Here is a 22,856-nt window from a genome sequence, read left to right on the forward strand (position 1 = left end):
CAGGGCATTATCATGAATGTGTGATCTGGCAGCCCTGGAAGCTATCACAACTCCCACATCTGGCATTCCTCACAGCTGTACCAGGCATTTTCCAGTGGGGACATCCCGTATGGCCGTCTGGTGGAGGATGCTGGCTATGCACTGGAGCCATGGATGATGACACCCATCAGAAATGCACACACCCACTCATGAATGCCATAATGAGGCACATGCACAAACCAGGATCATTATAGAGTGTGTGTGTTTGGGATGCTCAAGTCACGGTTCCACTGCCTTGACATATCTAGTGTAGCCTTGCAGTACTCTGCAGCCACATGTGCACACATGTTCATAGTATCTCATAAGCGCTTTCGAGACAAGCCACTCATCAGATGAACAACACAATAAAAGTTTCACTAACATAACCATAAATGAGAATACATGTCCTGGATTATGTAATATATGTTGATATAGGGCAATGTGTACATCATTCAAAAATATAGAAGACTGATGTTCAAGTATTCTGTCCTTCAATCTGCAATTTGTCTTGCCTATGTAGAAATTAATTGAGCAGAAACGATTGGTCCGACCCACAGCTCCATTGAGAAAATCTTCAGTGGTGGTATAATCAACACTGACGTTTACTCTTGTATCAGAGCCGTCTGTAATTACAGAGTTAGTAGTTATAGGAACAAAAGGGGAGGAGATGATGCATCTCCAGGCTTAAATGGTGTTATACCTTTAAAGCCAGCTCTTAAAAAATGGAGGGTAAGTTATTGATGTTGATTGGTTGTTTTAAGATTTTAGTTTGTATAAATGTTAGTGAGATTTTTATTGTGGTGTTAATCTGATGAAGGGCTCATCCTGAAAGGGCTTATGAGATTTAACATTTTTTTAATTATATCAGCTTGGTGGTTTCTGCTCAATTAATTTTCATTGGTCTACTGTTGTTTGGAGCAGACACCTTCAGTGGGAGATATTAGTTTTATTTCTTTTATGTTCATAGTATGTGCCATGTTACACAATATGATCCTGTGGAAACAGCTGCAGCAGAAACAGCATGGGAAAGGGCCACACAGCCCACCACCATTTCCAAGGTCCCCACAGGCACAGAGGGACTCAAAGAAGGAGGCCCCTAAACCTGCTCCTGTAGGCAGATGGGGGCATGCCCAGTATGCTCAGGCCTTAGCAAAGAGGTAAAGCATAGCACACACACTGACACTGTAGGGATCAGGGACTGGCACCACTCCCTGACTCGCACACACAGTAAAATGGATGACACACACATCACATTACCTGTAACTTACTATGTATAGGCAGTGTACTGTGTGCATCCAACATAGGCAGCCCTCAAGCACTGTCCTCACAACTGTTGCAGCCACATGGTTAGTCAGTCTTCTTAATAAATGAATGGATTAGTATGTTTTGGTAGCATATCCAGTTCGTGTTTGTAAAAGGCAGATCATGTCTCCTAAACCTGATAGACTTCTTTGAAGTGGTCACCAAAGCCGCAGATGAGGGTAAGGTGGTTCACACAGCCTATCTAGATCTCGCCAAGGCTTTCAACACCATCTCCCACTCTGGAATTATAGATAAACTCACTAAACTAGGTATAAATCCCTATGTCACAAGATGGGTTGCCAACTGACTCACTGACAAAACCCTCACTGTGAAAGTAGCAGACTCCAAATCCAACTTCAGACCAGTGACAAGTGGAGTACCACAGGGTTCAGTCCTGGGTCCTCTCCTGTTTGGTATCTACTTCTCTGAAGTACAGGCTAACACAGAAGGTCTTTGGCTAATGAAGTTCACAGATGACTGCAAACTAGGAGCCATAATCAAAACTCCAAAAGATGTGGATATCCTACAAAAGGGCCTCACTGAGACAGATGCCTGGTGTCAAAGCCATGGCCTCAAGTTTAATGCCAAAAAGTGCATTGTCATCCCTTTTGGTAAAAACTCTGTACCCATGAACTACCACATAGGCGGTAGTCTAGTTAACACTGAAAGTGTGATAAGAGACCTTGGGACAAAGGTGGACAGTAGTCTCTCCTTTGATAATCACATCACCACAGTAGTCAGGAAATCCTTCTATGTGGCACACCTCATCACAAAAGGTTTCTCATCCAGGAAAAAAGAGGTCATTGTTCCCCTCTACTCATCTCTCATTAGACCCATTATAGAGTGCAATGCCCCTTTTGGTATGTACCTCACAAGACATCTACAACAACTGGAAAGGCCGCAGAAATACCTCACAAAGAGGATTACTGGCCTCAAACAGATGCCCTACGCAGACCGTCGCATAAAACTGTAGCTTTACTCCATCACATATCGCCCACTCAGAGGCGATCTCTGCCTAACACACAAAGCTATGTCAAACCCAGAGCTTTTGGACATGCTCCACTTAAAGAAATCCCAATCCCTCCGAGCTACACGCTTTGGGGACCTAAACCTTGTCACCACAATAAACAGAACATGCTGGAGGGATAGATTCCTGTCCCAGAGACTTCCCATACTCTGGAACAAACTACCTATCTATATCAAACAAAGCTCCTCATTAGCACTCTTCAAGAAAAATCTTGATGATTGGATGTGAGATAGGAAATTCACCCCAGGGATCACTTCAAATTACATCACATCCTAGAGCAGTCATTTATTTAAATTTATGTAAATGTATTGTTAAGTTATTAATATAGTAGTAGATAGGTGGTGATTTTAAAATTTACGAAGTATTTTAAAAGTATTTTTAATGGTTTCAACAACTTTCACGGTGTTGTGGAAGTAATGACAATTTTTAAGTACACTATGGCTTTAAATTAAGGTGTGTTGACTGCTCTAGGATGTGATTTGAATTCCTTCTTTTAAATTCAGTGGGTGAAAGCAACTAATTGTATCTGATGAAGTCTCTTCAACTCATTTAAAAATGAGACGAAAGTGCTTATACATTTGGATATTCTACAATTTTAATCTTGGATTACAATAAAGCTTTGGTCTTTACTGATATGTCTCTAGTCCCCAAGACAGGGAACAATAGTATGGTAAATTAAACCAAAATGTAAAGCAAATATCAGCACAGTATGTGCAAATGTGTACAGTTGACAGGTGTGCCCCCCCCCATATACCCACAGAAATGCAGTAACATGTATGTTTGCAGGGAAATAGCAGCATAGCACACATTGGCAGTGCTGTCTCACTACACATGAAAACATGTTGCATGTCCACAATATGCAAGGGTCAATGAGCTATGTGTATGTTTGGTTAATACTGTCAGGATCTGGCCAGCACATTATCCTGGCTGTCATCTTGTAGTGCCCTAGGTAAAGTGCTGTCTTTAACAGGGTCATGTGCAGATAACTGCAGTGCCAACTATTATGCATGTCAGTGACACCTTCTCCTCTGCCACTGATATACCCGGCTGTCACAGTGCTATGTGAAATATACTACACATAATGGACTTCTAGAAGGCTGTGTAGCCGAAGTGCTAAAGCTTTTGTGAATATAGTGATTTTTGGTACTGTTGCCAGTGGTTATTTTCAATAATTCTTTTTTTTATGCTTGCTTTTACATATAATGGACATGCCTGCACAGTGGAATGCACTCTGTACCCACACCCATAACTCCCAACCTCTGACAGCAAGATGTCTAGACAAGGGCAGAAATAAAAGTGGAATAAAGGCACAATGATAGGCATGTGTTGTAAATATCACCTTACATACTGAGAAAGTTGGTAGGGTGAGGGGTCTGCAGTAGCTGGAATTGTCTGAAGGTTACGTAGTCTGAAACAGTGATGTCTGTCATTATTTTGTAACATCACTCTTCAATTATATGTAACTAGCTTGCCATAAAAACACAAGTTTATGCAGACTGGAAGAAACCTCTAGCCAAACACCTGGACAATCTGCCAAAAAATGTACAGGTGAGAGGTATGGCTACAGCAGGATATGACATTTCAGGTTAGAGAGACACCACACAAGCAGGAGATCCCCAGCCAGTATAGCACCAGGATGCTGGACTGTTTACACAGTGTGTCATAGGTTCATAGGTAGGTACTAGGCTATCTGTACGAAGGCATTTATAAGCCTAGCCGGAATGTGTTGGCTTTCGCCGCCCCCTTAGATTAGTTCCCTGTGCCTCTGTTCAGCAGAGCCATTGAAGTGATCCCTGGGGTAAACTTTCTGTTTCCCATCCACTCATCAAGGTTGCTCTTGAAGAGGGTTAGTGAGGAGCTCTGCCTAATGTAGATTGAAATCTTGTTCCAGAGCATGGGAAGCCTCTGGGAGAGGAATCTATCTCTCCAGCACGTACTATTTATTGTTGTAGTGAGGTTTAGATCACTGGAGCGTGTGGCTTGTGGGGATATGGTTTTCTTTAGGTGGGGCATGTCCATCAATTCTGGGTTGGACATGGCCTTGTATGTCAGGCAGAGATCACCTCTGAGTAGGCGGTATGCAACCAAGTACAGCTGGAGTTTCTTCATTTGAGCTGCATAGGGCATCTGCTTGAGGCCAGTGATTCTCTTTGTGAGGTACTTCTGTGGTCTTTCCAGTTGTTGCAGGTGTCTTGTAAGGTACATCCCAAATGGGGCATTGTACTCTATGATGGGTCTGATGACTGATGCATAGAGGGGCCCAATGACCTTTTTCGATCTGGATGCAAACCCTTTTGTGATTAGGTGGGCCACATGGAAGGATTTTCTAACCATTTTGGCAATGTGATTATCAAAGGAGAAGTTACTGTCTACTTGGGTCCCCAGATCCCTTATTACGTATTCTGTATTTAGGGGGCTACCACCTTTGTGGTAGTTTGTGGGTACTTTGTTTTTTCCAAAGGGGGTGACTATGCACTTTTTAGCATTTAGCTTGAGGTCATGGTTTTGTCACCAGATATCCATCTCAGTGAGACCCTTTTGGAGGATGTCTGTGTCAGCTGGAGAGTCAATTATAGCCCCTAGTTTGCAGTCATCTGCGAACTTGGTCAGCCATAGTCCTCCTGTGCTTCCCTGTACCTCTAAGAAGTATATACCAAATAGGAGGGGTCCTAGGACTGAGCCCTGGGGAACACCACTTGTAACTGGTTTAGAGTCAGACCTAGCTCATGCAACTCTTACCATCTGGGTTCTGTCCGTGAGCCAGTTGGCAACCCATCTCATGACATAGGGGTTTATGTTCAGGCTGGTGAGCTTGTCTATAATACCTGAGTGGGGAATGGTGCCGAAGGCCTTTGTGAGGTCTAGGTAGGCTGTGTGGACCACCTTTCCCTCACCTATGCCTTGGTAACTGTCTCAAAGAAGTCCACCAGGTTTAGGAGGCATGATCTGCCCTTATCAAAGCCAAACTGGGTAGGGTCCAGGGTTTGGAGGTTTCCATTGTCTCTGTTAATGAGATCCATGATGATGCACTCCATAGCTTTGCAGACCAAGCTAGTCAGGCTTATAGGGCGATAGTTGCCAGGGTCCATTGTGGCTCCACATTTGTGGAGTGGAATAACCGTTGCTGTCTGCCACTCTGTGAGCACTTAGCCTGTGGAGAGGCTGAGTTTAAACAGTGTGTTTAGGTGAGGGGTTAGTTCTTCTTTGAGCTCATGTAGGACGCAGCCTGGGACACTGTCTAGTCCCACTGATGCTGTGTTTTTGGCTTTGGAGAGGGCTGTTTTAACCTGAGTGTCTGTGATTTCAGAGGCACTACATTCTTCTGGTATAGTTATGGGCCGTTTTGGGGGTGAGAGGGGGGTGAAGTTTGCACTGAACCTGTCTGCCAGGTTGTTGGCTATATCGGTCAGTTCAGTGTATTTTGTGCCATTCTGCACTTACTCTGAGCAGATCTGAGAATTGCCACTTAGATTCTTGACATAGCTAAAGAATGCCTTGTGGTTATCTTTGGAGTCCATGGCAATTTTTATTTCAAAGCTAGCCTTGGATGATTTTATGAGGGAATGTAGTTTCTTGCTGATACTGATCAGGGATGTCTTCCCTTCTTGGGATTTTACTCTTTTCTGTACTAGTTTCCTCCTTCTATTGTATAGCTTCTTTATGGCAGGGGTCCACCAGACTGGTTTCTTTTTCTTAGAGGAGTGAGTCTTGGTTTTGTTTGGGATAGCATGATCCATGCATTTTTGTAGGTGCCCGTAGATGCATTAGTAAAGGATTTTGCATCTTGGACAGCATTATCCTTTGGCATGGGGGCTTTGAAACTTGCCACCTCAGTCTTAAGTAACGTGGTTTGCTTTTGAAATGTTTTTCATGGTGGTTTCTTTGACCGGGGGTGGTGGCAGAATGTGGATATCCGGTGCAGTCTCCCATGTTGGCGATGTCTAGGTCCAATATATTGTCACCTCTGGTGGGGGTGTTGGCCAGTTGATCCAGGGCATTTGAGTTTATAAATTCTAGGAAATGTTGGGCAAGGGAGTTTTTACATGAGTAGTTCTCCCAGTTAATGTTTGGGTAATTGAAATCACCCAATATCAGGGTGTTTGTTAGGACCTTTATATTTTGCAGTGTTTCCAGGAATGCAGAGTGGGTCCTGGGACATGGTGGGTGATCTGTAGCAAGCTGTAATTTGAATATCAGTTTTGCCCATTGTTAGTTGCACATGGATGATCTCTGAAGCATCGTGCTGTGCCACTAACCTGGAGGTGTGGGTATCCTTGATGAATATGGACACTCCCCCCGCCTAGTACAAACCTATGAACCTATGTTAAACACATCACTTGATATTACATTCAAACTACTTTCTTCTTTTTCATTATAAATGATCCCTTTTTTCACCTTGTTCAGCCTTGAGCTGCAAATGAATCTGAAAAATCTCTAATAACTCTTTTTCCTTTGGAGAGGGAAACATCTATATTCCCACTAAATATGCTATTTCCCCTAAAGCATAACTATTCAACGTATATGTTTTTCCTCAAAATGCTAAATAAAAAACTTTTCTACCAAGCTAAAATGTTTTATTTGTTCCAGTATCTATATCTACTGACTTATTATTCTTTCTAACTCATCAAACATCACTCCAAAAACCTTTATTTCTTTTCTTACAAAATATAGTCCATTTAATTTTTTTTTTATCTCAGCAAGTCCCTTATCCCTCATTCTGTTTAATTGCAGGCCATCTTTTTAACAGCTTTTTGATCTCTACTACTTCTTTTACTACACTTAACAATTCTTTTACCTCTCTTACCTTTATACCACAGATCCCCTCTCCTACTTCCTCATCCAATACTTTCTCCATCATTTTTGTAATATTTTCATAAATATTTTATAGTCCGTACTCCCTAATGTTATACACTTCCATCTTTTATATATTTTCTTTTCTCATTTTCCATGCAAATGTTATCACTCCAGGACATGTATCGTCTTCGATCACACCTTCCTTTATTCATTTCTTTATAATACTCATAATTTATACAATCCAATCCTGGGACTGATTCATGCTTACCTTTTTTATCACCTTCTCTTTTTATTCTGTTGCTTATCATTTTCTAAAAAGAAAATTAAGATATGTGTCACTTTCCACTCTATTTTGCCATCCATTTCCTCCTTTTCATAAATTTGCTCTGCAAAATTCTCTACTAACTCCATGGTATCTTCTTGATTACATGTTATGTCTCGTTTGCCATCTAAGACAGCATCCATCCTCCTTTTTTTACATTTTTACTCATTTTCCTAAATAAAGGGAAACTTTCTTTTTCATTAATTTCAGAAAAAACTTCCTTATGTAAAATCAGTTTTACTTTTTCTCCAGTCTTGATATATATATATATATATATATATATATATATATATGAGTGTGTGTATATATGTATAAATATATATATATATATATATATATATATATATATATATATATATATATATACACATACACACATATATGTGTGTGTGTGTGTGTGTGTGTGTGTGTGTGTGTGTGTGTGTGTGTGTGTGTGTATGTGTGTGTGTGTGTTGTGTGTTTCTATTGCCTTTATTTTGTCAGTTCCTTGTTCTCTCTGTCATAATTCCACAAATTTATCCATGTTTCAAATTATTTCAGGTTTTATTTTTTTCCAATTCTAAATATATCTTTTTATACTTCTACTTAAACATTGCCCTCCACTGTGTCCAATTTTTATAAAATGATCTCATTGTCATATGGCCTTTACATAGTATTTCTCTCTCTCTCCTATCAATTATTTCCCCATTTTAAACTCTGCTGTTAATCTCTTTATCCCTTTTCCCTCCTTTATTATTTTATTGAGTTCCCCATTCTAGCCCATGCTGTTCTATGATCAAAAAATTCTGCCATCAGTACTCCCTCTGTTATTTTTTCATACCTTTAGAGTAAGCTATATAATTAATTTTAGTTTTAAAAATCATTTTATATTTCCATTTTCTATTCTTTCCTAGTTTTAAATCTCTAAGTTTTATTAATTTGATTAACATTCCAATATCCTGTGTTATTTTTCTCTTTTCTTTCGTTACAGTTAAAATCTCCTACCATCACTGTTGACATATTTTGTAAACATTTTTTTTCTTTAATTTCTTCAAACAACTGTTTTCTCTTCATCATATTAGTAAACATATAAATCACTATTAATCGTATACATTTTTGTCTCCTTCTCATATCACTACCCTTCCTGGTACTATGATTATTACATCTAAAATTCTTTCTTTTTTTTTTTTTATAAGAATTCGTATTACAGAACATGTTTCATTTCCTACTGACCAAACAATTTGCCCGCCCTCCTCCCCCACACTACCTGTACCTTTGTTTTTCTTTCCTGTTACATTTGGTATCCAGTGAGCAAAAAACATCCATTATTTTTTACACAATTCTACCAGCACAAAACATCTTATATAATTTATAATGCTATCCACCTTTAGTGCTAAAATTCCTATATCATTCTTTTCCTTTTTTGTGTTTTACTTCCATATCTTATTTTTATTTTCATTCTCCTAAGTCTCCCAACAACTGATTTTTCAAAATCTTATTTTTCTCCTGTCCCAATTTCTCCCTATTCATCTTCATCACTTTCTGAAATTGCAAATCTAATCTCTTTCTATATAATAATAACCTCACTTTGAACTGTTAATTCTTCTCTAACAACCTCTTTATTGTTTAACCTTCCTTCAATATCCCCTTCTCCTATAACACATTCTCTTTCAACATCTTCTGTAGAAATATTTTCTATTTGTTTTTCTTCTGAGTTTTCCATTATGTCTATTCATTCCTTTCCTAATATGGACAGTCAGACTAGAAGTGTCCAAATTCTTTACATTTTCTATGAAAATGCTTACATGCTTTTGCTATATGTCCGCTCTCCCCACATTGCCTACACCTTCATTTTTTACAGTATTGTACAAAATGATTTTAATTCCCATAGAAATAACACCTAACAAATTTTCTGTTACCATTCACAATTGTATTTGAAATATGTTGAATTTTCCCATTCTTAACATCCATTGTTACCCATACTTCCCAACCCCAGTCCATATTGTCCTTTCATCACATATTTTTTAACTTTATGTTCATTATTATATAGTGAAAGAAAATGCAGTTTTAATTCCATCTCTTCCACATCTGAAGTCCTAAATTGCAAATTAATGTACTTAATAGTTGTAGTCCCAAGCTCTGAAATAAACAGTCTTTCTATGGTGTTACTATATTTCTTTTTTTCAGTGTCAATCATAAAGTTTCCAAGTTAGAACTTTCAAATTTTACTTCATAAAAATGTTCAGCTCCCAAATTAATTAATACTTTGATTTCTTTAATGTTAAATCCTAATACCTAAATAATACTATTTATAATGACCAGCTTGTTCACACTGCCATTGTTTTTACTTCTTATTCTTATCACTAGTTGTCATCTTTGAGACTGTTGAGAAACTGCAAATATTTGACTCATTTCAACTCCTTCCATTCTTGTTTGCAGTGCTGCATCTGTATAACTTGTTCTTTCTTGTAACAAAAAATCTTTTGCAAAGTTAAAACTGGCTAGTCCACCAACCAAGTATACCTCCAGTGTTTCCCCTTCACCAGCTGTTGCTTCTGTTTTCAACCCCCTATAATACTCTCTGTCCATCATCTGACTGCATCATGGTTCTTCTCTTTTCATTATGATCTGCCTGGTTTATGAAAACTACAACCACTTGTGTCGCCAGTCTCTCAATTTCCAGCTCTGTAATACTTGTTTCATCTCCTTCTCATTCCTTCAGTAGGTTTTCTCCTGCCCCTCTCTCCATCTCTGCTGTACTCTCCTCCATCATGGAATTCCTAGAACTGCAGTAGCAGCCCTCCAGTACCCCCTAGCAGTTCCAGAGAGTACTTCACTTCTTCTCCATTGAGTATGGTAAGTTCCAAGATGCCCTGGCCATATCTTCCTGAGTCAGTATGAATACCTCCTTAGGACTCCCCTCAAAAGTGGCCATAGGCTTAGTGGGACTAACCTGATCATCAAATTTTAAATAAATAATTAAAATAAATAAATTTACTCCATGTGATTAGTTTAAGAATGGTCATTTAGTTTGCAATCTTCAGAAAGGGATGCAGACAGATATGAATGAATTTATGTCTATCTCTTAACTAAACAGTCAGCAATTATCAGTGGCAGCAAAATAGTCACTAAGCTGATTAATCAATGTCCTGTTTGATTCTAAACCAGTAATATGACTCTTGTCTTGAGTTTCATATTATATAAAACAATCTGCTAATAGTAGCTGCAATCACCCATTTAAATATTTGCAGTAAGTGCTACTTAGAACTTCCACTGAAAATAAACTAGCATCAATGATTTTGGTGTGCAAGACTGATTCTCAAAATATAAGTTTGCCCAACTATTCTCCCTTGCTCTTCTCAGTCTTAAATGTAATAATATTTTCTCAGTTGCTCTACTACTAACACATCATACTATAGTTCATTATCAACCACCTTTCCCCTTTCTAATATTTCCTCAGTTAAGTTGCCTCTTTTTTCATTATTTTAATTGCTAGAGATTGCAGGTAATAGTACAAATTCTTTTTCAAAGTCATTTCTCACTCTAAAAAACAAAGGAAAAAAGGTCACACAGACATGCAAGTCAGTAAAAACTGCAACAAAAACTCAGTCAAGCTAGCATTTTTACTGTGTGATACCTTATACATCCTGTAATGGAGGCCCTTGAGAAACACATGATGTCCTTAAGGGGTCATTTGCATATATCACATGGCCTCTATTACAGACTGTGTGTGTGTGTGTGTGTGTGTGTGTGTATGTGTATAAAGTAGACCAACAATTGGTTGAATGTACCAATTGTCGAACAGACAAAAAGCGAGTTACAGCTGATCAAAAATCAGTTGATTGCATGTGCCAGATATTTGTCAGTGTGAGATCACAGTACAGTAGGGTATGTGTGAGTGTTTAGGGTTAGGTAAGGGAATTGATTTACTTTGTGTGTGAATGTTTTAGCAATAGGGTTTCAGTTAAATGAGAAGATAGATTTAGAGAGAGTGTGTGTGTGTGTGTGTGTGTGTGTGTGTGTGTGTGTGTGTGTGTGTGTGTGTGTGTGTGTGTGTGTGTGTGTGTGTGTGTGTGGGTGTGTGTGGGTGTGGGTGGGTGTGGGTGTGTGTGGGTGTGTGTGGGTGTGTGTGTGTGGGGGTGTGTGTGTGCGTGCATGCGTGCACATGCACTTGTGCATTTGCACACATGCATGCATATTGAGTGTCCAGGCTGTCTTGTATAATGGTAGTGGTACATGAAAGGACATTTTTAAGGTAAGCTGCAGAGTTAGGAGCAGGGGCAGGGTTAGGGTTAGAATGCATTACTATGGTGGAGCAGGGAAAGGGGACCCCTTGCTGACTTAATAATATGTGCTGACCATAACCATGTAGCTTAACTTAAAAATCCCTTTCCATAACGCTACAATTATTTAGGCAAATTTGACTTGAAAGTGCAGTAGGGTTATAGGTAGTACATTGGAAAAGGAACGTTGTTTCCTTTTTTGATATGCTAGTTGTCTGTTATTTGGGATGTCAATATTTTGAACTGTCGACCCACCAGAAACATTTTTCAGGTCAAACTGACATCCCTCTGACCAGTCAGCTGCTAGCTTACTGCTCATAATCCATTCAATCCCCATACTCTTGTTGTGCTATAACTCATGCAGTGTCCACTCTCCTGTAAATATTTATCCAACCACTGTTTCTCTCTAACCCACGTCTGTCATTCCTAGTGTGTACCGATTTATCTTATAGGTTCATATGTTGGTACTAGGCTATTGGCCCTAGAGCCTATACAAGCCTAGCCGTAACAATTCCCTGGCTATTTCTTCCCACACTATTTACTTCCCTGGACCCCTGTCTAGCAGGATGACTGACATGATCCCCGGGGTGAATTTCCTTTCTCCCATCCAATCGTCAAGGTTCCTTTTGAAAAGGGCCAAGGAGGTGCTCTGTTTGACATGTATGGGCAGTCTATTCCAGAATCTGGGGAGTCTCTGGGTCAGGAACCTATCCCTCCAGCATGTTTTGTTCATTGTGATAAGGTTTAGATCCCTGGAACATGTGGCGCTGTAGGATTGGGATTTCTTTAAGTGTAGCATGTCCAACAGCTCTGGGTTTGACATGACCTTGTATGTTAAGCAGAGATTGCCTCTGAGTAGATGATATGCCACAGAGTAAAGCCGGAGTTTTTAAGGCGGTCAGCATAGGGCATCTGCTTTAGGCCTGTGATTCTTTTAGTGAGTTATTTCTGCAGTCTTTCCAGTTGTTGCAGATGTCTTGAGAGGTACATACCAAATGAGGCATTGTATTCTATAATGGGTCTAATGAGGGATGAGTACAGTGCAACAATGACCTCCTTTTTTCTGTCTGAAAAGCCCTTAGTGATGAGGTATGCCACATAGAAGGATTTCCTGACTGTTGTGGTGATGTGATTATTAAAGGTGATACCACTGTCCACCTGTGTCCCTAAGTCTCATCACACTTTCGGTGTTTAGTGTACTGTCACCTGTGTGGTAATTCATGGGTACATGTTTTTTCCCAAAGGGGATAACTATGCATTTCTTGGCATTTAGCTTGATCCCATGGCTCTGGCACCAAGCATCTGTTTCTGTAAGGCCCTTTTATAGAGTATCCACATAATTTGGGGATTCAACAATGGCTCCCAGTTTGCAGTCATCTGTGAACTTTGTTAGTCAGAGTCCCTTAGTGTTGGCCTGTACTTCAGAGAAGTTGATGCCAAACAAGAGTGGTCCCAGGACTGAACCCTGAGGTACTCCACTTGTCACTTGTCTGGAGCTGGATTTGGAGTCAGCTACTTGTACAGTGTGGGTTCTATCAGTAAGCCAGTTGACAACCCATCGAGTAATGTAGGGATTAATGCCCAGCTTAGTAAGTTTATCTATGATTCCAGAGTGGGGGATGGTGTCAAAGGCCTTGGCGCAGTCCAAATAAGCTGTGTGGACTGCCTTACCTTCATTCATGTCTCTGGAGACTGAATTGAAGAAGTCAATCAGGTTCAGGAGACAAGATTGGCCCTTCACAAACTCAAACTGGGTGGGGTCCAGTGTTTGAAGGTTGCCAATGTCTTTGTTTATAAGTTCCATGATAATACGTTCCATGGCCTTGCAGATCAGGCTCGTCAGATTGATGAGGCTGTAGTTCCCGGGATCCAAGGTGGATCCCCCCTTGTGGAGTGGGATAACTGTAGCTGTGCGCCACTCAGTGGGCATGAATCTCTACTTGTTTGGACTGCTTTGTGTTTGAGTTTCCCCCAAATTACATTTCTCCCCATTCCCTCATTTCCATATTGCCCCTTCTCTCTTTATATATAAAGAATACCCCCCCCAAAAAAAATGTGCCATGCCCTCCCTTCATCAGCTTTTACTTCATGCTTCCCCTCTGTGCATAGCTTGGCTTGCTATATTCCCCCATTTCCTACCATCCTACATACCCTCTCCTACTTTTTCAAGGAACTAGCAAGTGTTCAGGTGACTAAGCACCTGAAAGCAGGTGTTTGTAACATATGTTAAGTTAGTACTATGCAGTGTATGTTGACAGCCTTCTACTCCATGTTTGGAGTTGCATGCTGCTTTCAAGTCTCACATGATCAATGCTAGCCAGCTCATGACCACTCCCTTATTCCACAATATATACCCTGCTCTACTTTGGCTGGCTTTAAACTTTTTAGCATACCTGCTCATGCTGCTTGGATATTCATCTCTACTTTATGCTACAGTGTGTCATCCCAATATCACACAAGTATTTCTGAGGTTGTGCATCTCTATAAACCCCAGTCAAAGTGTATACAGAGCTAATATGTTATTGTAAGAATGGATTAACTTATGTGTTATCAAAATAAGTACATTTATATTCTATGCAATGGTCTTAACACTTGGTTAGCAAGTGATGATATTTGTAATAACCAGTCAGAGATAATAGTAAATGGTGGACTGTGCCAATGGCATGGAGGGATAAAGCCCTCACTATGGCCCTGGTGACCCAAGTTCAACTAGTGACTTTGGTACTTGATGGTACAGGCAGGGAGACTGGGAGTGTCCTTTCCTAAGGGCACTGGGACTGCATATGTCCACAGGAGCATGTAAGTGTTCTAATTACCCTTGGAAAGACCAAGATGACAATTGCACTGTATCTCCTGTCACTTGGAAAGGACATCCCGCTGACATCTCCCCCTTGTGAAAATGATATACGGGGCATCACTGGTGACAAATACATGATTCACCCACACATTGTAACTGAAGCAACAAGGTAGGTAAGGTATAAATAAAATGGTAAACCAAAAAATGCCAACCACTTCTGATGGCTACCATTGTGATGGCTCCTGCTGAATGCCCCTCACCTCAGGTGATGGAGAATGAATGAGGTGACTGAACAAGTGAGAGCTGATAATCTGCAGGCAGTGGGAGCAAAGTGAAGTAAGAAGGAAAGATTTATAAATAGCAGATGTGAACCGAAGGTATTCCTTATTTGTTTACTGAATGCGTTTTACCTCTGGTAAAATTATAGCTAGAGTTGAGTAGTGCACGTGTGCAGTTTCAGAATTTTGAACCTTGCATGATAAGCCAGTTTCATTAAATTACATCACTTCAAAGGAGATTTATCCTTCTTTTTAGGGTGTAGTTACTTCAAAGCTTATTGCAATAGTAATATAAATGCATGAGCACAGACCCCTTTGCTGTGGATATGGTAGGGCTTTGTCCTATGAACAATTATATTTTTAAATAATTTACTACATGTCACTTCAGGTACTATTTTATTCAGAATGGTATTTAATGGACCTGCTATTTACAAACTGGTAGTGATCCTTTATGTATACAAAACTACATAACTTTTGCTGTACTCCTACTATTTTCCAGGTCTTCATACTATAATGAAAGTAATCAAAATCATTTACAACTAACTCACAGAATTCCATATCTGGCTCGAGCAATATTCCCCAGACATCATAGACATCACCAAGACCTGGCTCAAGCCACATATATCAGACATAGAAATAGTCTCCCCAGGTTACATTATACTAAAAAAGACAGGCTTCTAAAGAAAGGTGGTGTGGTAGCACTAGTCTATCTCAACTCATTAATTATTACACCTGTCCCAAAAAACATACCATCCTTTAACAATCTGGAAACAGCCATAGGAGTACTACAAATAAATGACAATAAACAGATTTGCATTGCTTCCGTATATATTCCACTGGGGCAAAATATCCCCACATGTGAAGATTTCCTCTTCTGGACAACACACAATATATCCTCCGAAACTATAATACTAGGGGATACAAACATAAATTGGCAAAACCTAGAATTAAACTCCTCAACAAATATTCATCTCTTCAAATACTCACACTGTATCACATGCCCCACCAGAGTACAACATAAACAACCTGAAACAACCCTTGACTGGATCCTTGTATCACATCCACACAAATTCATTAACTCAGGCTCCCTCTTTGATTCCCTGAGTGATCATGTACCTGCTTTCACATATAGAGCCCAAACCCAGGTACCAAAACCTCATATCTACAAAACAACCAGAAACCTAAGCTCAAGCCATCAACATTTAACTCCATTCTAAAAGCCCATAACTGGAGCCCTCTACATTCTCTACAAGTAGATGAAGCTGTTAAGTATTTTAACAAAATCTTTCGAGATACCCTTAACTCTCTTGCCCCTACACAAACAGAATCAAAATTACCCATCCTCCATGGTTAACTAAACTTACAAAACAAACTACTACTTTTAGCTAGGGATAGATCCTGGAAGGTCTGGCTCAGTAACAAAACACTGATAAATGAATCTAACTTTAAATAACTCAGGAACCAAGTGAAAAAACTAATCATCAATGGCAAAAATACCTATTTCTTAAAACAACTATCTACCCATAAAAACAGCCCTAAGAATTTTTGGAAATCTGTATCTCTCCTCAATCATGGAACCCCTCAAAACCCATCTCCATCACCTGACATGACCCCATAACATATAGCCCGCACTTTCATCTCCCACTTTATTGATACCATCCTTAAACTCATTCCTGAACCCCCTACAAACTCAGACCCATATACCACCAATAATCCAACATCAGGCAAGCAACCATACAAACGTATTCTAATCATCTTGCATCCCAGGAAACTACCACTAAACCAATACCAGAAACCCATAGTTTCTCCCAAAAACCTGTTCCCATCTCTCTAATTCTAAAAATTAAAAACAACTGAAACCTTGCTCCCTATCTGTTGACAACTTCCCCCCAGAATACTTGAAAATTGCTGCTGACGCAGTAGCATGCCCCATCAGTATTCTAACAAAAACCAATCCATCTCTGAAGGAACCATTCCACAAATCTGGAAAAATTCCATTATAACTCCACTCCATAAAGGTGGTAATACAAATGACCTTACTAACTACAGACGAATCTCTATTCTTTCTCCTCTCCAAAATATTAGAAAAGTGTATACATAGTCAACTACTCAACAACCTCATAGATAACAACCTCCTCACCCCAGCACAACATGGTTTTTGCTGATTCCATAGCACCACCACTGCCCTCCTCTCCTTCACAGACACTGTGAACAAGGCCTTAGATGCAGGTCTAATAACTTCAGTAGTCTTGTTGGATTTATCCAAGGCATTCGACACAGTGTCACAAACCAAACTACTTCAACAACTGTCAAAAAAAGGCTACTCCCTACATACGCTGTCCTGGTTTGCTAACTGCATACACAACAGACAACGATCAGTGAAATGGCAGAGCAAACAATCTACCTACCTGCTAAAATAAAATAGGAGTACCCCAAGGGCCCATCCTCGGACCCCTGCTCTAAAATATTTTCATAAACAATTTACCACACTCATCCAATATGTGGATGACTCTGTAATCATATCCTCCTCCAACAACTTTCAAGACCTCCTAAAAATAACCCAAAAAGCATTTGAATCCATAGAAACCTGGCTTAATGACTATCAATTACTTCTAAAGGCCAAAAAAAAAAAACGAAACTATTTTTTTTCCACCAAACCAACCCCAGAAGACTTTAAAATGTATTCCCAAGATAAAACGGAAATTCATCTTGTTCATTCTGCAAAACTACTTGGTATAACAGTAGATGATAAACTCTCTTATGAGCAACACCTTCTTAACACTATAACAAGAACTCACTTTAAACTAGGTAAACTCTGCAGGCATGAAAAGCACATGGACAGAGCCACAAAAATCAAGCTGGTCAAGTCGTTACTACTTCCCTTCCTCTTTTACAGTACTCCCATCTTCACAAACCTTCATGCCTCCCTCTTTAATAAACTACAATGCTGCTACTACAAAATTGCTAAATTTTCCTCCAGCTTCCAACACCGTACCTGTCATTCCCAAGCTATCAAAATGCTTAATCAGTATGAATTCTCCCAATACCTCAGCTATACCCAACTAACTCAGGATCACACGTTAGTATATAACCCAGAGAAATGTCCTGCTCTACTGTCAACCCTTCAACCCTATATCACCTCTAGAAATCTACGGTCCACAAATAACAACTTCTGATCATATCAAAACTGAGCAAAAATCAGGAAAAACCTATACTCCTATTCCATAGCTAAATTATGGAATGCTCTATCAACATCTCCTACTTTGTTAGATTCTCTTAATGCTTTTAAATCCTCACTAAAATGCTTAACCCCACATGTTCTTGCTCCTTTAATACCAGACCCCCATAATCCTTTCCTTATTACTCCTCTATCCAAAGCTATAACCAGTCATTAATGACCAGTCCACCTATTATTTCTCCGTAACTCATTCCCTGGTTTAAAAAAAAATAGTGAGTGGGCAGTATTGTACATCTTAGTATTTAAGGCAGTGTATTTAATTGTATTAAATAGAATTTATTTTTTCTACAAAATCTCTTTACCTTTACGTCTATGTGAAATAGAAGGTTCTACCATATTTGTAAAAAGGTTTGCTATGATGTGATAATTGTTGTCTATATTTTATGTAGTTTAAATTCTTCTTTTCTAAAATTGTATAATTACCTATATTCTGTCATCTGATGTTATTTTAACAAAATCTTTCTAGATACCCTTAACTCTCTTGCCCCTACACAAACAAACAGAATCAAAATTAGCCATGCTCCATGGTTAACTAAACTTACAAAACTACTACTTTTAGTACATAGTTGTTTAAGAAATAGGTATTTCTCCCTGGGCCTCCACTGAAAATGAGTTCCTGACCCAGTGGGCTTTCCCGGTCAACAAATGTCAATAAGTAATAAATAAATGAACCGACATGTTTGAAATGTATATAAAAGTAAAGATGCATTTACAGCAAAAAACTGCAAATTTGTAAATGTAATTAAATGCACTCTTAATGATATTTATTTTTTCATTATAGACCAACCCAATATCCAGTCTTGTTCCAATTCATATGAAAGATGCCCAGGAAAAGAAAGAAAACATAGAAAGAGCCATTGATGACTATATTTCAGAACATAATGTTTGTAAATGTCAACCATGCCAAAATGGTGGTACAGTTGTCCTTATAGACGGTGAATGTATCTGTAACTGCCCAGATGAATATGAAGGAATTGCATGTCAAAATAGCAAAGGAATTGGCTGTAAGTAAAAATATGGAGCAAGATATGTTTTTGAATACTTACAAGATTATGAGATAAATAATGGTGATTCCATTTATTCTGCATGCTGAAATTTGAATTAATATAATTACTTTACTTCATAATCTTTACAGGATTATTTCCTAACAATTAAAAGCAAACAACAAAGCTTAGTATTCCAGTATTGTTTCAGACATTATCAAATATTGTTTAGGTTCAGGGATAAATCATTTACAATACATGTTCATAGGTGTATACTAGGCTAATGACCACTAGATTCCATATAAGCCTAGCTGTGCAACCCATTGTGACCCCCAAATTTGATTTATATAGGGAGTGATTTGCTGATTGCATCTGTCCATCAGAAACATTGGTGTCTGACCAGGGATGAATTTCCTATTATAGGTTCATACGTTTATAATAAGCTAATGAACACTAGGGCCCATATAAAAAGGTATTGTTTTCTTTTTGAAAAAACTCAAAAAGTATTACAACTTTTGTACTGCCTTATTGCAAAATGGTAGTAGAAATAATACAAAACATTGTATTTGTCAGCCTCTAATCCCACATGGAATGCATTTTAAAATGTGTCAACACTGGTGCATGCAATGCATACACATAAGTGGCAGCAGCTCATCTGCTGACAAAGTTAACTTTGACTCAAAGAAGATCAAACAAAAGGCCATGGGTTCTGTTCTCATGGTATCTGCTTGGATCTTTCAAAAATTATACCACATTAAAGATGGGGGGTACTGCAGTCCTACGCTGACAAAATATTAAACTGGGGTTATGTCTGTCTAATTTGGAAATAGCTCAGTCATTATAAGATATCCCATGGCTCTGATCAACCAAGGCTTGGGTAATGTTCTACAGCGCTATCATCCTTAAGCATAGTTAGTGTTCCAGATCTTGAATATTGAATACACTAACTCAAAGAGGAAGGTCTGATATAGGTCCCACAAGTGTTTCCCATGTGGTGCCAAACCTAACCTTTGAGGCATTTCTATAAAGTTTGTGGGATATAGTCTCAATTTGATTCTGTCAAAAAATGGATGCTTGGAATAGACCATTTTATAAAACAAAAGCATCTGCATTACCATTTGAACTGGGTACATAAAGTTTACTCAAGTCAGCTTAATTCATGATTCATTTGATTGCAGCTGTTTGATTTACTCTTGTTTTGTCCCAGACTGTGGTTATCCAACTTAGAAATTTCAGAACATGAAGAGAAAGGATGCCTCCCCTTACCCCAATGGTTGAACTAGCTCAGCGTTAGTATTTATATAGTAAATGAAAGAAAATATATTTAGGTATGCATGCATTTATTTATGGTTAATGACATTTGAAGTGCAAGTATTATGGGGCAATTTCAGACATATCTTTTGTGTACCAGTTTGCAGCTATGAAGATGCACAAAGTTGTAGTAGAAAATGCATTCCTAGTGTTTGTATGGTTCCTATACTGATTTATGTCAAAATCTGGTGTGCAAAAGCCCAATGGTCCCGACATATTCAAACAAACCAGCCATTTTTTGAAAACTATTACTTTGTACTAGCAGGTATTTATTTACACTTTTACAGCCCATAAAAAGTACCAAGAATTGCATATCTATATTTTGCTGTGTGTCAACAAACAAAGGAAATTTGCAACACAAGAATGCATTTGAATTCCTAGTGACCATATTGTAGTGGATGACACACAGACATCAGAGATTTCATCCCACAATCTTTTATGTGTCTTTAATCTGAATACCTTATTGCTCAGTATTGTATATGCCTGTTTCACAATGTGAAGGACACACCATACATTGGCAGGTAGATCACCTGGTTTAGCTATTGTGAATGGTTTGCCCTTACTTTCCTCGAGTTGTCCATCCCTTCATAGTTGTCCCATCAGGAGGGTTATAGATATTGCAAAATCCCTTCTGCAGTATATGGTACTAAAATTTTGTCTGTGCAAACTCTGTCATACAAGTAAAAGATAAGTAAATATTACTGCTTGTAACATACCTCTAACCTTTCCCCTCCAGCCAGGATTTCCAGAAAATGGTATCCTTTGCAATGATATATATTCTACTAGAACAAATTACTTGATATGGCAGGGATGACATAATATGCATTTAATGCAGCAACAGATATATAGTATCCACATATAAAAACAGTGGTATGAAATAGCATTTAGTAAGGTACACATTCGTAATGCAGAATATGCAATATGCTCCTTAACTGTCTGCAAAGTGCATATCCTTTCATAAAGCAATGCCTCAGTTAACCGTGATTTCATCTGAATACCCGAAACATAGCGTCAGCTCTCAAAATCACTTGACAGTCCTATAGCTGACAGAACGATGCTATCTCCTTCAACAGAAAAAGAAAATCCTTTGATTAATCTCTAATTATAGTAAGTCCAAAGATGGTACAAATTTCCCTGATCCCACCAAAATCATCCATATCCCTTCAGAATAACTGAACACCAGTGTCAAGTTTTCCATAATACCAAAGTCCCATTGAACAATAGCACCACACAGGGAGTAAACACAACATTCACACTGGCTCCAATTTAGGCAACTAATACGCAGATGTATATACAAAATAAATTTAAAAAAGCCTAGCATGGAACTCCTACTGAGTGATGACTATACTTAAGGTCCAGCTGTTCAAAGGGTTGCACACCCCATAACAAGTAAATAAATAGCACCAATAAAATGGTGCTCATAGTTATTGGATGCATTTCTCAAATCAAGAGAAGCTGTCACCACTTCAAACTTCACTGGATGGTCAAACCCATAATTTTGTCTCTTCTGTTTTTAACAGTACTGACAGTCACTAACTTGCCTAAGACAGACTGGTATCTCCTAAAAATAACTTTATTGAACAGTTTATAGTCTACATTAAGGAATGTGGATTTCCTTTTATGTATTCTGTCTCCATTTTACAAAACATATATTAAAAGCCATTACATTACATTACATCACATTACATCACATGACTTTTACTTGATACCAAAAAAGACATACCCCGGGATTCACAAAGCTGAAATTTCCATGGAGGAGCAGTGTGGACGCTCCTGCAAGGAATATGACTGTTGAGCGATCCAGGAATGTGCCGTTTTGACGTGCACAAGCCTGCCTACACTGTTCCTGCATGAAAAGCCCTGAAATATGCTAATCAGCTCATCTGCTGGTGAAAACCATGCAAATGAGCTGAATTAGTGATACAGGAAGTAGGCAGGTCTCCGTGCAGGAACAGTGTAGGGTGCAGAAATGTATCCGGCTACTAGCCGAATACATTTCTGCAAAACAGAAAACTGAGACATGATGGTCTCAAAGAAAGCACGTAGTCCCTAAATTAGGCATGCCAATGGCCATATATATGGCCATTGGCATGAAAAATAAGTTTTTTGTTGGCCAATCTCGGTCGTTTAAGCATAGGTCAGCATCGCGCAAACTAGATCGTGCCAAAAATACAAAAAAAGGGAAAAAATCAAGTTTGAGAGAAATCTGCATTTTGCCATAACAGTTCATGGCATGCAGAATGAAAACAATATCAGGGAATAGTGGTTGCTAAGGGGAAAGGTTCAATGTAAGTGTGGTAACTCAGGAGTAAGGTAGTGGGGTATGCAAATGAGGGGATTTATACTGAATCACAAATTTCTTCTAAGTGTCAGACTGCACCCAACCGTGTAGGTGCTCTAACACAATGGTGTAGACAGGAGGAGCAGCTAACATGAAAAGAGGTTGTGTCATGCTTATTGTAAGCACATTGGAGCTCAGTGGCCTGTGTTTGCCCTTAGCTAAACACAGCTAAGTCAAGGGGTG

General features: G+C 38.9%; 1 protein-coding gene across 1 annotated transcript in view; it reads left to right on the forward strand.

Annotated features, from left to right (window-relative positions):
* Window positions 1–22,856, forward strand: part of C9 (complement C9) — an 802,110-nt gene that overhangs the window by 610,970 nt on the left and 168,284 nt on the right. Inside the window, exon 10 of the mRNA XM_044069841.1 lies at window positions 18,820–19,042. Coding sequence (XP_043925776.1) covers window positions 18,820–19,042 — 223 coding nt within the window. The remainder of the gene's footprint in view (window positions 1–18,819; window positions 19,043–22,856) is intronic.

Source organism: Protopterus annectens, chromosome 1.part0 (assembly GCF_019279795.1).
Source record: "Protopterus annectens isolate FY-2018-M chromosome 1.part0, PAN1.0, whole genome shotgun sequence".
NCBI lineage: Eukaryota > Metazoa > Chordata > Ceratodontiformes > Protopteridae > Protopterus > Protopterus annectens.